The sequence below is a fragment of the Telmatherina bonti genome (assembly GCF_933228915.1).
Source record: "Telmatherina bonti genome assembly, chromosome: 10".
NCBI classification, from domain to species: domain Eukaryota; kingdom Metazoa; phylum Chordata; class Actinopteri; order Atheriniformes; family Telmatherinidae; genus Telmatherina; species Telmatherina bonti.
In genome coordinates, this window is record NC_136628.1 from 23241164 (window position 1) to 23256215 (window position 15052).

Consider the following 15052-nt stretch of genomic DNA (forward strand, 5'->3'; position numbering starts at 1 on the left):
AACTCTTATGTGCTTCCAGTTGCTGAACATTTTATCATTTGTAAGTCTGTGGCATTGATAGTGAGATGAATAAACTGGTTTAAAATAAAATTGCAGCCATATATTCACATAATTTGTAGAGTTCAATGGTTGAGGCTTTCCTTGGCAGGGTTTCATTTAGGAATTCAAAAATATGTCAAACAGAAGGTTCATATGAGAAAGGGCAACACAGCCAAGGATTCTGACTCAGTTTTTTTGCTTTTGTAACATGATCATGTAACAGCGAGCATTTAGGAGTTTGAAATAATCATAGTGTTATGTGTTTGTTTCATTTCTGTTTTTCTTGTTGTTTTAGGCTTGGTGTATCAAAAACCACGAATATATGCATCAAATATATATTTCTTTAATCTCTTAGACCACTGAAAATGGGTTATATGTTTCTCTTAAGTTCTCATTTCTCTTGTTTGCCAAATGCTTTTATGCTAATATGGTTCAGAAATGCTTGACAGGTGTATGGATATTCCTTTTGTCCCTTTTATTTGGGTTCCTATTTTTATACTCTGCTTTGAAAAGCCAAGTCTTTTTTCCACAATCCCTGAAGGGCTGAAAAGTGAAAAAATAGTCATTAGAAACAGAAACATAGAGCCATCAGGTGATCAAAGGAGACTAACAGTGACGGTACCAATTTTGATGCTGAAACTGAGATATCCTGCAGTTATTGTGTCTCATGTACCAAGCACTGACACTACAAACTACTCCAAGCTATTTTTACCCACATATACATAGCTCTAACCTAAACCACCGCAGCCTTCTCTTTAGTTATTTTTCTCCTGCCTTGTTTTAACCTGACAGAGCAGAAAAAGGTACAGTATCTGCTGGCCAGAGCAGTTTGTTTTCCCCTGCACTGTCATTACTGTGCTGTGAGCATCAAGAGGCATGAGGCCATAAGTCCACCTGTGCACTGTCTGTCTGTACCCTGAGACATGATCTGTCAGACCTTGTAACAGTCACTCTTTCCTTCATGCACCAACAACATGGATAATGACGATTTTATGCCTTGCTGCAGAAATTTGTGATGTGTGGCAGAGTTGACTTGGTTTTTACAAAATCCATATATTGACATTAGTCAGAAGGTTCAAACGCTAACAGATAAAAAAAAAAAGTCTTAGACATCAGATCATGGCAGGTAGAAGTGTAGAAAATGATCTGTGGCATCATAATAAAAAGCTTGATACCTGGGCCTACATATTTTAATTAGGCTTCCCACAACACATAATAAGCCCATTTGTGAAGCCATCCAACGTTTCCTGATGGAACCCGGTATTGCTTGTCAGAACTATAAACCTACCATGCACATCATTTTATCTTCCCTTCAGATTGGAAGCTTGCTTTAAGAGTATATTTTGTATATAAAGAAATACAGTCTGACCCTAATTCAGAAGCTGCTTGAGATTTTTGGAAAAATGTCACCTGAATGGTATAAACATCTCCAAAACATCATTGTATCTATGTGAACCTCCAATGCAAATTGCAGTTTTCCGTGGCGCCACTGGCTAAACTCCAACAGTCAGCTACTGCTGCTGTTGCCCAGCAACATACAGTATTTCATAGTTCAACTGAGCTTGGTGCTGAGCAGAAGTCGGCTTTTCATCTCTGAACCATACATCTATATCGGTTTGTTTTGCTCTGTCTGTGTCAACATTTGTGTTTCTTCAAAATATGACAGAAGATCATTTGTGAAAGACCTGATTTTAATCTCCGGCGTTGGAAAGATTACTATTTAGCTGTAAGGTTACAGTTATCTTTTTATAGATTAAATTTTACTATTACATAATCACATTTAACTACTCTATGATTTCTTCTTTTTTAAATTAGGTGCTAAAACCAAAAGGTCCTCTGATCTTGGTAGTATTTTCACAGCTAATTAAGATTTAAACTGTCCATTCCTGTTGAGCCCTTTTCTAGAAGGAATGTAAAGAAGCATGAAGCTAACAACATGAAGAGCCAGTTTCCTTATAATACATGGGTAAATTGGTCACATTTCAGATTCACTTAGAGATTTGGTAAGCTTATTTCCAGATTCTTAAATCTTGACATGTGCTGACCCAGAAAATCCAACTGAAACTGTCAGCCTCACTTATATGTTTTTGACAACTTTGATGATGCATGGCAGCAAGAATGGAATGGTCTCAGTCCCCAGCTTTTCTCAACATATCTAAATCATTCATGGGTATCTTTTTTTAATTTTTTTATAAACAGTAACCATTGATCCTACAGATGATGAACAACCAGCTGACCTGTATAACACAGTCAATTAGATAGATGGTGAAAACATAAAAATATACATCAAAGTGCATCAATCATGCTAAGATGTCAAAATATAATTACAGCTCTCAATGCTCAGACCAATTAATGAAAGTCTGAACATTAGAAAATGTATGTGTATGTAAATCTACCATAAGGACTCGATAACTATCAATCTGTTTTAATAAAAAATTGGGAGAAGAAGCAATCAAAACCAGCACTGAAGTATTCCATGTCTGCATGTAGAAATGTCTACTTTGAAAACATAATATTTCTGACAGAATCGTGCTCCAAGCTGATGGGAAGGTTCTCAGTCATCCAGGTCAGAGATCTTAGACTATGGTATTCAAAGGCCACTGTCATGCAGGTTTTAAGTGCTTTATACAACCGATTCAAATTAAATGAATCCAATAGTTTGTTGTCAAGTTCTGCATGTTTCTGGGGAAACATCTAAAATCTGCAGGGCAGTGGCTCTTTAGGACCAGACTTTCAGATTCCTGACCTGGATGAATCCAGGACATGATCATGATATCAAGTTGACTGATTTGACAAACTTTGGTCTTAAATTTTATTCTTTATGACCCACATTACTATAGAGTCTGGTCAAAAATGTCTTCCCTCCACTACTGTGCAGACTGTTGTCAGAGAAGGACCTGACTGTTTCTATAACTACAGTTCAGTGGGAATCCATTTTAAAAAGTACAACAATGATGTCTAAATGCATGCAATAAAATGATATAATTTAAGATTTTACATTGAGCATACATAACTCCATATAGATTAAATAAAATGGACTCCTCCATTTCCTCAATGTGTTGACATGGGTGTGGGAAAACCGGGATACTTATTCATTTATTTTGGCACTGCCGATCAGTGAGGATATTTTGGAAAGAGGTCATCTGTTTATTTGAATCCACTTTAAATATATAATATTACCTGATTGTCCTTTGGTTTGTCTTTTGGGAATAAGAGGATCCATTAAAAAAATGCACAACGTGTAATTGCTTTAGCCTTTTTATCTGTGAAACGAATTATATTGGTGAACTGGAAAGTACACAAGCCAAATTGATTCATTATTGATACCTGGTTATAAGAATTTCTGGATTTATTGATGATGGAACAATCTGCATCCGTTTTATTAGATATGGATAATGGAGATAATGGACCCTGGATTTTTATAAGACTAAAATATGAGACTTATCAGTGAACTGCAATGACTTTATTGTGATGCTTCTTTTTTGCTGTTGTTGTAATGTGTGTATTTTACTATGTTGTCAAAATTGTAAATAAAAAAAATAAAAGACTGTTGCCAAGAAGAATTCACACAACCCCTTTTGAAAGCAGCCGTATTAAATTCAACTTGAAATTTTCTCAATGACTAACTGGTTACATTTACATAGTATGGACTTTTTTCTTCTTTTTTCTTTTTTTCTTTTCTTTTCTTTTCTTTTCTTTTCGTTTTTTTTTTTTTTTTTTTTTCTTTTTTTAAAAAGGACTGTTTTAACTTTTTACTGAAAGTGCCAAGTATTAAATATTTTTAATCCATACACATATGCTAAATTACTGATCATTTTATTGTTTAAGCTCTGCTGGCTGCTTAAAATCAACTGAAGGATCATTTCCACAGTCATTTAATTTCATCCTTCACATTTACTTTTATATATTCATGAACACATTATAGCGCCCAGAGCAGCATATATATCAACCTAGGCCAGTTTCCGTCAGGTTGACACTACATTACCTTTTGGTAATTGGCGAATATAGGACAGTTTCAGACTGTGTTGTTATACCTCATGAGTTAATTTACTTTCTCTCCATTTTGACAGTGCTGAGTTTGTACTTGCTGGTTAAGTGTCAAAGCACAGATCACCATCACACATACACACTGCACACTGTGAAAAATTTTAGTCCTATTAACTACACTCTCTGGGGCTTGCCTCATTATCCCAGGAGCAGCAACTCTGAGATTTTTCTAGTCGAGCATTTATTATTAAAGAGCATCCTGATCATGTGCAGTTTAAGACTCTTCTTTTGTCTTCTCTTCATTTTGCACTGCTGAGTGGACCTGTTTGCTACAGGCTCTGCACAAATCTGGCAAGCATGCCTTCACTCCAAAGTATAATTCTGCTGTCAGGTTGTGTTACATGCATGTGTATGAAACCGTATATGTGTATGTTTGTGTCTAGTTTTAATATAGCGGTGAATTTGCAGCTGGACTTGATCTGAATTCATATTTTCCATGTGAATTATTTACAACTCAGAAACTTAAAGAGTTTTCTAGATTAAGCCAGATGATCTGTAAATAAAGTCAATCCATGGGCCCTAAAAGCTTGAAGTCTCAGCACACACACACACACACACATACATAGACCAGGTGACCAGTGCATTTTAGCCACAGCTTCAAGTAATTTGGGGAGGGTGAACAGATGACTTAGATGATTTATGCAGATTTCTATGAAATATTGTTAATCAACAGTGCTGGTAAAACAAAATGTATGTCATGTGTTAGTCATTTGTTGATAATTCACCAAAGTTGCAAACTACAGTCAAGTAGAAATGGATTCTTGATGGCATTATCGGGAGGCACAGTTTCTTTAATGACCTGAGTGTTTAAATGTAATTCGGTAATGTGCTCTGTCCTCAGCTGTCCCCTTCCCCTTGAGCCACCGCCTTACAATGAAGGAAGTGTTTGACTGTGAAGGAAAACCTCGTGTCGACCTTCTGAAGGCCCACCTGACCAAGGAGGGCCGTGTTGAAGAAGCCGTGGCCCTACGAATCATCAATGAAGGAGCAGCCATCTTACGTCAGGAGAAAACTATACTAGACATCGAAGCCCCTGTCACAGGTATATAATCTTTTGGAGGCATTTACTTGCTACATGAAGTCCAAATAAGGACAGTTCTGAAGCTTGATCTTTTTGTGAATATCTTTCAATCAGTTTTTTTTTTTTTATTAATATCAATATGTATGTATTTTAAACTTGTCAACATCCTACAGAATGAAAACTATCCATAGCAATAATATAAAGCCTTACATAAATCATCAAAGCAACACTTAGAAGTTGCAAAAATATCAGTGGTTTTGTCAGGACTTAACATTTGAGCACATAAAAGTAGATGTGGAAATGCTGTATTTATTTTCTGATTAGGTCAAATAGTCTAAGCGTTCAAATGGTTGCTTAACTGTTAGTAAAATAAGTCCTAGTACAAACTTATGTTTTCTTCAGTGAGATGCATAAACATTCATAGGCAAACACAGTTTGAACCTGATTTAATTTTTTTTAACTTTATTGGTTTAATATTCAAGGGGAGACAGTGAAATAATGATTTTTTATTTTTTTTTTTATTTTTTTTACTAAACTGGGCTTTTTCTGATGCATGTTGTTATTTCTTTCCAGTTTCTCTAATAGTAGCCTGCTGCTACACAGTTTATGTTACCCATACACCAGATAATTTGGCAGCTTGAGAGATTAGTTCAGCTAAAAGGTCTGAGAACTATTCCACATGAAGCAGACAGATATTACTTATTATTGTTTTCTAAGGGGAACATGGCCATATATACCAAAACTAAATATATATATAATGGTAACTTTTTTTCTAGAAAAAAAAAGATGATGGTGATGAAGATATATTCTGCTCAAGAAATGTGTGATTATACAGGCTTACGTTTGTGGCATTTATGGCAGGAAAAGAAAAAGAAAACAGGGATTTATATGAACGCAGCAAAAAAATGTCATTTTCAGACTTATATTATTACCTTTTCTGCCAGTCCATCCAGTAGCTATACCTACTTATTCTAGTTTACTAGCAGAGAGCCAGAATACAACCTGGACAGGTCTTCAGTCAGAGAAACAAACAATAACTTCTTCTACAGAGAACATAAAAACATCAATCAACCCAACATGCATGTTTTAGACTATTGGATGATGCAGGAGAACCCGGAGAAAGCCTACAGACTCCACACAGACGAAACCAAGCAGACTGTAAATTGTTCTCAGTATTGAAAATGGTCTCTTTCCATGAAGTCTCATTAAAGATAATTTTTGGTCAACTAGTGAGAATTAAAAGAGCCTACTGTAATTATTCTGTTCTAAAGACAGCATCTTAAGAAATACTTCCGGGACTGAAACACAAATTTTGACTTCAGGAGGAGGATTTTATAACTACGAATGTTACAATAGAAATAAAAACGTGAGTAAGGAAAATGGAGTTTCCATGAGATGCCAGTTATGAATTGCTAAGAGCCAGAAGTGTCAGAATATGTTGATACATAGGGGTTTTTTTCTGTTAAGGATGAAGCTACAGTATGGTCTAGTTGTACTGTACAACATGACGGTGCCCTCACAATAAATGTGTATTCGGCCATAGTTTCCCATCAAGACAAATTATTCGAGAAATGTTTCCTGAAGCATTTTTTTTCTAGCGGTCACATAAAAGTTATGTATGCGCAAAAATCCTAATCACAGCAGGACTGCTGTTCATGGAGAAGAGTCATGATACACATTTTCACGTCAGTTTCTATTAGTCTTCAATAACAACTGTTGCCACTAGTTGCTTTTTTGAAAAACAGTAGATAGACTGGCCTGAATAATCGGCAAATATAGTGGTAAAGTTGCTCAGCTGGTAAAGATGACTGCAGTAATGATAGAGGATTCTACTTCCGGTAATTTAGGAAAAAACAACACAGTAGCCAAACCATAATTGTGCTGCTATAATGCCCAGAAAGACAAGTAAAAAAAAAATCAATAAAACAATAAAAAAAAGAGAAACATTTTATAATAGATCATTTTTGTATATTTAAAAAAAAAAAATTTTTTTTGTTTTAAAAAAAAAATCTATTTAAAATTGTGAAACAAAAGATCCTGATATTCGATCTTTCGGTTGGATTTCCTACCTTACAATGCAACTCAAAGTGCTTTACAGTAAAAATGTGGTTAACATACCCCCCCCCCCCCCCCCCCCCCCCCCCCCCCCCCCATTCTTTTGTCATCCTTTCCCATCCCATATTTGTGACATATTTATACTATTTATACAGACACATATAAACATACATACAGATATACACTCATGTACATAGAAAATGTAGCAGAGCATAATATGGCAAAATAATAATCAGTTTTTGGTTATATTACTGTTTTTGTGGTTATTTGAAGGCAAAATCAAAATTCTCTATGTTGCACAGCCCTAGTAGATATTTAATCTGTTATTTTTTTTAGAAAACCTACAAATTCAATTTTTAAAAGGAAAAGTACTACTACGGCTAGATATTTATCATTTTTTTGTAATCTAGACTGTGTAAAGTGAAGCCCTTCTGAAATCAAGAATGCCAATTTTGACATTTTAATTACTTGTCAAATTTGTAGAGATGGTTTGCATTGGTATAGCCTACATACCAACAGGGGCTGCACAGGGATGTGGTGGTTTGTGTTATTTCTGTTTTGAGTTTGCATGTTCTCCCTATACATGTCTGGGTTCTTTCTCAAAGTCCAGCTTCCTGCCACAGTCCAAAAGCATGCATGCTGGGTTGATTGATGCACCTAAACTCTCCCTAGAGGTGAGTGTAAGTGGTTCAGGCCTCCCTGTGTTGGCCCTGTGATGGACTGCTGGCCCATCCAGGGTCTACCCCACCTTTTGCCTAATAGTTGCAGGGATAGGCTCTGTCCTCCGGTCTGACATCGGTGCAAAAGTCAAACTAATCTATGTGTTTTCAAGCACAGAAAACCAAGATTGATGCACAACAACACTGAAGCAGCTGTTAGAGCACTACAGACATCTTCATAGCAGCCAAACTCAGAGTTCCTACAGTATATGTAGAAAGCAAACCACTGAGTTTACATGAAAAGTTGTCCAAAACCTAGAAAGTAGGACTAGAATTAAATGCTATGACAACAGCATAGCCCTCAGATGGATATGATAACACAGCAGCCTGCCAGATTCTTTTCAGAGGTGTGTGTTAATCCCTCAGTTGTGTTTGGAGTGCATCCATGGGACTGAAGCTGGAAATATTTTTAGAAGTATCTTTGTTAAGGTCTAATCCTATTTATTTTCTATTTGAAGCATGACGTTGCTTAAAAAGTTTTAATTATCTTCACATGACTCTTGAAATATTCCTTAAAGTAGCATGATGGTGTTTGTGGTTGATTAGTTTTTTATGATTATATAAAATCAAGAAAGTTGCCATGAAAGACACAAGTTTCCATCAACAATTTATTACAAATCTGACTTCAAATGATTGGTGCTCTAAAATGTCTCTGCCAGTCCAATATGACCACAAAATATTTTTGTTGCAAAAAATTTGCATTTTCATCTGCTCTACATGCAAACAATATAAAATATTGCTTGAATTAATATATATATATATATATATATATATATATATATATATAGATAGATAGATAGATAGATAGATAGATAGATAGATATAGATATATAGATATATAAAGAGAAAGAGAGAGAGAGAGACGTGTGTTTGTGTGTTAACGGGGGGCAGGAGGTGCAATGCATTTCTGTGAGTTCTCTCTATAACTGTGGGTTTGATGAATGTATTCATTGCCTTGCCTCAAGGCCACCTCAAGACAACTATTCTACCAGCTGAGCCATGACCAGCCTGTGGCGGTAGGGATAGGGGCATAGAATAAAGAATAAACCTAGTTAACTAGTTTAAATGCACAACCTGCTCTGACTAGTCAGGTCCATTGAGCTAATCAGGTACTCTGCTATTTGGCATTTGCTCTGCTGAAATTCAAATTTTAGGAAACCTTTTATTGGTTGCAAAATTAGTAGACTACCCTGAGTTGAGAGGTCATCATCATTTTTAGATTTTTTTTTTAGGAAATGATACCTTTTACAGTACGACTGAGTAGACCACATCTGAGTCATTGTTAGGTGATAGGTTGACGTTTGAACAAAGTAAAGTATAGAGAAAAAAACAATATGTAAAAACATCTGGATCACTCTAGTTAAATGGCAACTTTACTAGTTTTTGAAGTAGTTTTAAAAACAGTTACAGAAGAGCCCCTTTTGAATTTCCAGCGAAACTTCATGAAAAATTTTGCTTTTAAAACTTCTAAAGGTTACGTCCATTAACCTCCAAAAGAATAAATACTCCATATGTGCACAGACACTGTTAATTTGAGCAACAGTTATAGTTCGACTATTCAATTTGACATTTGTCCTTGGTGCATTATACAAATACATGAGGAAGTCACTGAATATTTAGTATTTAATAATTAGTTGGTGGCACTAAGGGACCTAGTGAGGTGCTGGAGTGGTTTACATTTCTGTGAATTTAATACTTAATTGCTTTTTTGTTTAGCAATGAGATTTTTCATTAGACTTCTTTTTTTCTACTTGTGTTTAGGCTGACGATAGAAACTGAGGAGCATGTGCTGCACATTTAGGCCAATACAGCAATATTGTATCATAGCATATGTTATGAATAATCACATGACTTATTTTACAGTATTAATTTGTGAATTTAAAAAATATACAATATCAACAAGCATATTTGCAAATATTTTGAAACTGCAGTTTGGGGTTGTACCATTATCTTAGTTCTCTTGTCAATAAAGGATATTTTTTTAGGGATTCTGGTGGCCTGACACTTACTGCAAATAACATTGAGCTTTAAAATGTTTATTACTTTTTCATATTATAATTATGGATTACTACATTTGTGAGATCTTTTCTACATTATTGTGCGTACATTTGATAAGCTCTCACTCCTCGTGTTAATGCTTTGTTTTACTTTTGCATTTATTTAATAACGCAAGCCCTGTGATATGAAATATACATGTAATAACGATTATGCATTTAATTAGCATCCCATTAGTTTAAGTGGCATAACGAAAAGCTCGTGGCATCTTTAGGTGATGGATAGATGAAAAGTACACTGACCTGGGTGAAATGGAGGTTTTAAGTACTGAGCATGAAATATGTATGATGGATGGAGCATTGTACTGGGTATTTGTACGTTTGTTTTGTATCTTTGTCAGCTCGAATGATGTTTGAATTTCAATGCAGTTTGCATGCATGTATTCCATGGGTGTTTGTGTACACTCCTGTATCTATGTGCGCATGTGTGCGTTTGATTGCTTTAGTCACACAAGCAGGCTCCCACTCACATTGCTCTAAGCTTTGAGTGGGCGAAGGCCACTGTGGAGCTGATAGGGGAGACGGAAAAGCGAGAGGAGATGGAGGATGAGTAGGAGAGAAGGAGACAGAGAGAGATGATAATGAAAAATTGAAGGCAGCAAGGAAATGAGATGTAGGTTTCCACTCTGGAACCATAGTGCTCACTGTGAAAAGTATATATCTCACCAGGGGTTGGGGGTTTTCTTCCTAGTTGAGGTGAAAGCTCCTAATTTGTCTGAGGCCTACTAAACAAATTATTACTATATTATCATCCCCAATCGCTCAAAGTACTTCCATTATTATTTATGTTTCATGTTTGTCTCAGCTCGTCAAATAGTCCTTATGGTACTGTTGATGGACACAAAGTGAAACATGCAAAAAGCCACAGCTTACTTCATTTAGTTGATATGCCAGTGTCATCAGAATGAGTCGTCCTTCTGTCATTGTTTACAAACAAGACAGTCAAAATGATCAGCCATGTTGTACCAAAATGATGCATGATATAAATCCATTTTAACACAGCATAGATTGATTGCCAGAGACTGACTAGCGTTTACATTTAGACCTTTACAGTTTAAACTGCAGTTTGTCGGCACCGCATGTCAGTGCATCACAGAGGAAAAAGACACAGTTGTTTTACAGCACTGCATAGCACAAAGGGAATGTAATACTTTACAAGCCTGCAGAGGATGGATAAGGCACTCCAAAAGAATATTCCGCACAGCGTTGCAAGGGAAGATTGCATTGTGATGTGGATGAGAATCTGTAGCCCAACAAACAGAAAGATGAGGAGGTGTGTAAGAGAAAGATAGCCTTGTGATTTGCTTTACAACATTGCATGTGTAGTTCTGCATCAGAAGCGTTTCTGATGTTTACATTTCTTTTTATTATCATTTTTATGCAACAGTGTGCTGCAAAACAATCTGGAGTGTTGCTCCTCTGTGTAGCAAAGAGACACGTTTACAACAACAGGCCAACAGAAATGGATAGAAAGTGGTATACTGGACAGATTACTGCAAGTAGTTCCAACTGAAATAATTTCTTCCCTTCTTCAGTGAACACGTCCCCAAATGCATCATGCAGTAAGACGGCTTAACAGGAAGACTGTTTGATGATTTTTCTTAAATAAGTACAATTATATAGATAGAAAATACGGACAAGGATTTGTGTGAATGTGCCAGAGTGTTTTCAATTTTTCCCAAACGACGTGAAATTTCTTTGATGGTGTACATATATGTCCACGATGTGAAAGTTATTCAAGTGGTTAATTTTGGTTCTGGTTTGAGAAATGTAGCACTGAGCATGACTTAGCAGATACCTATGATTGTGAAATAAGTGTGTATACTACAACCCAATCTTGTGAAAGAGTAAAATACATGCAGTGGTCCAGAAAAAAATCTGTATCAGTACAATAGTTCCATTTTCCTTCTTCACGTCTGTAGTGGAGCTCCTTTCGCATGACTGATGACATTATAACTCCTGTCATTACTTAAAGACAATGACATCAGGAAAATGATCATGTCACAGTTGCTGCTATTGACTGGAATAAAATTTTTGTGATGGCGTAAAAGTAGCTGCTGAGTGAAATAAAACTACTGCCTTTGAAGTAAGAAGTTGCTGGTTCATACTCCATATTCATTCATGCATTCATTATCCTAACTGCTTAATCCAATGAAGAGTCGCGGGGAAGCTGGAGCCTATCCCAGCAGCCTTTGGGCGAAAGGCAGGGTAGACCCTGGACAGCTCGCCAGTCCATCGCAGGGCCATACTCCATCTTGTAAAATCTAAATTTCTTTAATGTCTTTTTCTACTTCTGCTGTATTTCCACACCACATTTTAATATTGATAATAAGGAATTTAACCCTATAAAGCCAAACGCATCATATTTGATACATACAGTTTCTGAGACATTTCCCATCACTCTATTGTAGGAACTTTGCTCAAAACTCTAAAACCTTGCTGTGAACTATATGATACTGGTCTCCTGCACCCTGGCGAATACCAGAAAGCAGAAGATTACACTACAGTAACTATCACATGGTAATCAATGCTATAGATATATATATATATATATATATATATATATATATATATATATATATATATATATATATATATATATATATATATATATAATTTTTAATTTTTTTCTTTCAGATTTGTTTACAGGGCCAAATAAAGACTTCATATTTCAAAAATTGGACTTTTCTGTTCAGCTGTTCTTAGGTATGGATTAGGTAGGGATTTAAAGGGTTAAAGAACATAGTTTGATTTATGGCTTGATGATCAGGTTTAGATTGAGATCAAAAATTAAAAACCTACACAGTGTGGCGGAAAACACTGGCTGGTCACAGTTCCAGTCACGTGACACAAGACTAGCGAGCACAAAATTACTGCCTTCAGAAACATGGATTGTGAAACTAAAATAATTTGGACATGAGGGGTGAATGTTTAGATTTACCACTATAGCTTAGAATAAGCTGTATTCTTGCTGCAGGAGTGTGCTTCTGCAGAAATATTATTGTCCTAACTTAAAGTGTTTTGCTGACTGTGCATGAAAAGCGTCTTTTTTTTTTCCTGCTGACACAATTTATAAAATTTGAGTAACTTAGTCATAAAAATAAAAACAGTTGGCGACAATTTCTAATTAAACACTCTGTACTAAACAGTAACATGCAGACATGTATTCCGAAAGAATCTTATGATTGTGTAACATCTGTTGGCCTTTTGTTGTTTTCCAGTCTGCGGGGACATCCATGGGCAGTTTTTTGATCTTATGAAGTTGTTTGAGGTGGGAGGATCACCAGCCACAACACGGTACCTGTTCCTGGGGGACTATGTGGACCGTGGCTACTTCAGTATTGAGGTATGAATATCATTATTTTTGTAAAGAAGGAAACAAACTGCAAAATGCCACATGTATTAATCATAAGTAACACTGTGTTTGTGTGTTTATTCTCACAGTGTGTTTTATACCTTTGGTCGCTGAAAATCCTCTATCCAAAGACACTATTTTTACTTCGTGGAAATCATGAATGTAGACATTTGACAGAATATTTCACCTTCAAACAAGAATGTGAGTACTTATCAGCGTTTAGAATCATGTTTTCTGCATGTAATGTGTTGCCTGGATCATCTCTGGTACAATTCAAAACAACTCATCCATTTCTTTAATGTGTGAAAACAAACTTTGATGTGTTAGTTTTTTAATATTACTTAATTGAACAAGCCCTTGCAATAAATGAAGAGTATATTTAATATTTGTCAGAGTTCCAGTGGACATGTAAATGTTTTAATAAGCTTATTTGTGACATCAGTGTTTTTGCATATTGAATGTGGCATGAGAACAAACTGGCATGCTAAACTCATCCTTCATGCAAACATATAAACTATCATGTTTCAACCACAAGTGTGGATGCAGTGGATCATGTTTCTGTCTTTTTTCAGGTAAAATCAAGTACTCAGAGCAGGTCTATGACTCATGTATGGATGCATTTGACTGCCTTCCCCTGGCTGCACTCATGAATCAACAGTTTCTGTGTGTCCATGGTGGACTCTCTCCTGAAATACACACCTTAGATGACATTAAAAAGGTATCAGCATGCTGAACCAGCATATAGCAAACTTCATCATTTGTACATTTTGTACATCATTTTGTACAGTTTTGTACAATTTCTCTTCCTTAAATTCAAGTTGGATCGGTTCAAGGAGCCACCAGCTTTTGGGCCCATGTGTGACCTGCTGTGGTCCGATCCACTGGAAGACTTTGGAAATGAGAAAACCCAGGAATATTTCAGCCACAACACAGTGCGAGGCTGCTCCTACTTCTACAGGTGAGCTGTTTCATTTCCATCCTGTACCAACATCAGCTTTCTGGATTGCATTAATTTGACTCAAACCATGTTACTATCTGTAATTTTTTACTTTGATAAATGTTGTTTTGGTAACACTTTACAAAAATGGTACAAATCATATAGTTAAATAATGTGTAACTCATGATGAACTAATGCATTAATTTATGAAGACTGTATCATGAATTCTTGTTGCCCATCATGATCTAATGATGATCTCAATGATGATTCATGTGATTACTTTACCCTAATTGATCATCAATTGATGAACATTAGCTCACTGTTAATACATCAATATGTCAACAAATTTGCCAGTTTAGATACAAATATATCATTTAATTCCCTGCTACTTTTTTTTCATTTTCATTTACAGTAAGACACACTCAAAGAAGTTCACTTTGGTAACATGGATATGTAAATATAAAATATAAAAGCGCTTGGAGTAATTATTAGGGTTTTAATGTCACTGTAACTTTAGTAACTTTGTGTTTTAGTAACAACAAAACAAAAAAAAACCTACGATAAACCTTTATTAATAGTCACTCAAAGTGCTTTTACATCCATGTTCACCCAAATTAACTTTTTTGAGTGTGTCTTGCATAAATAAAAATGAGAAGAAAATCGGTAGCCGGGAATTAAATGTGTTTCTATTTAAACTGGGAAATATGTCATCACACTGATTAATTAACAGTGAACTAATGTTCATCAATTGATTATCCATTAAGAATTAAGTTTATCACTAATCATCATAAATTCATGATGAGCAACAGGAATTCATGATAAAGT

The 15052-nt window shown here is 35.6% G+C and overlaps 1 protein-coding gene across 3 annotated transcripts in view; it reads left to right on the forward strand.

Annotated features, from left to right (window-relative positions):
- ppp3ca (protein phosphatase 3, catalytic subunit, alpha isozyme) overlaps positions 1–15052 on the forward strand; it is a gene marked incomplete at both ends in the record, with an annotated part of 40164 nt that overhangs the window by 10378 nt on the left and 14734 nt on the right. For 2 of the 3 annotated variants that reach the window (XM_079248249.1, XM_079248250.1), the window contains 5 exons: positions 4928–5128; positions 13157–13281; positions 13380–13491; positions 13863–14008; positions 14109–14248. In XM_079248249.1, coding sequence (XP_079104375.1) covers positions 4928–5128; positions 13157–13281; positions 13380–13491; positions 13863–14008; positions 14109–14248 — 724 coding nt within the window. Of the gene's footprint in view, positions 1–4927; positions 5129–13156; positions 13282–13379; positions 13492–13862; positions 14009–14108; positions 14249–15052 lie in introns of those variants that run through there. The other variant, XM_079248251.1, reaches the window with a different exon arrangement.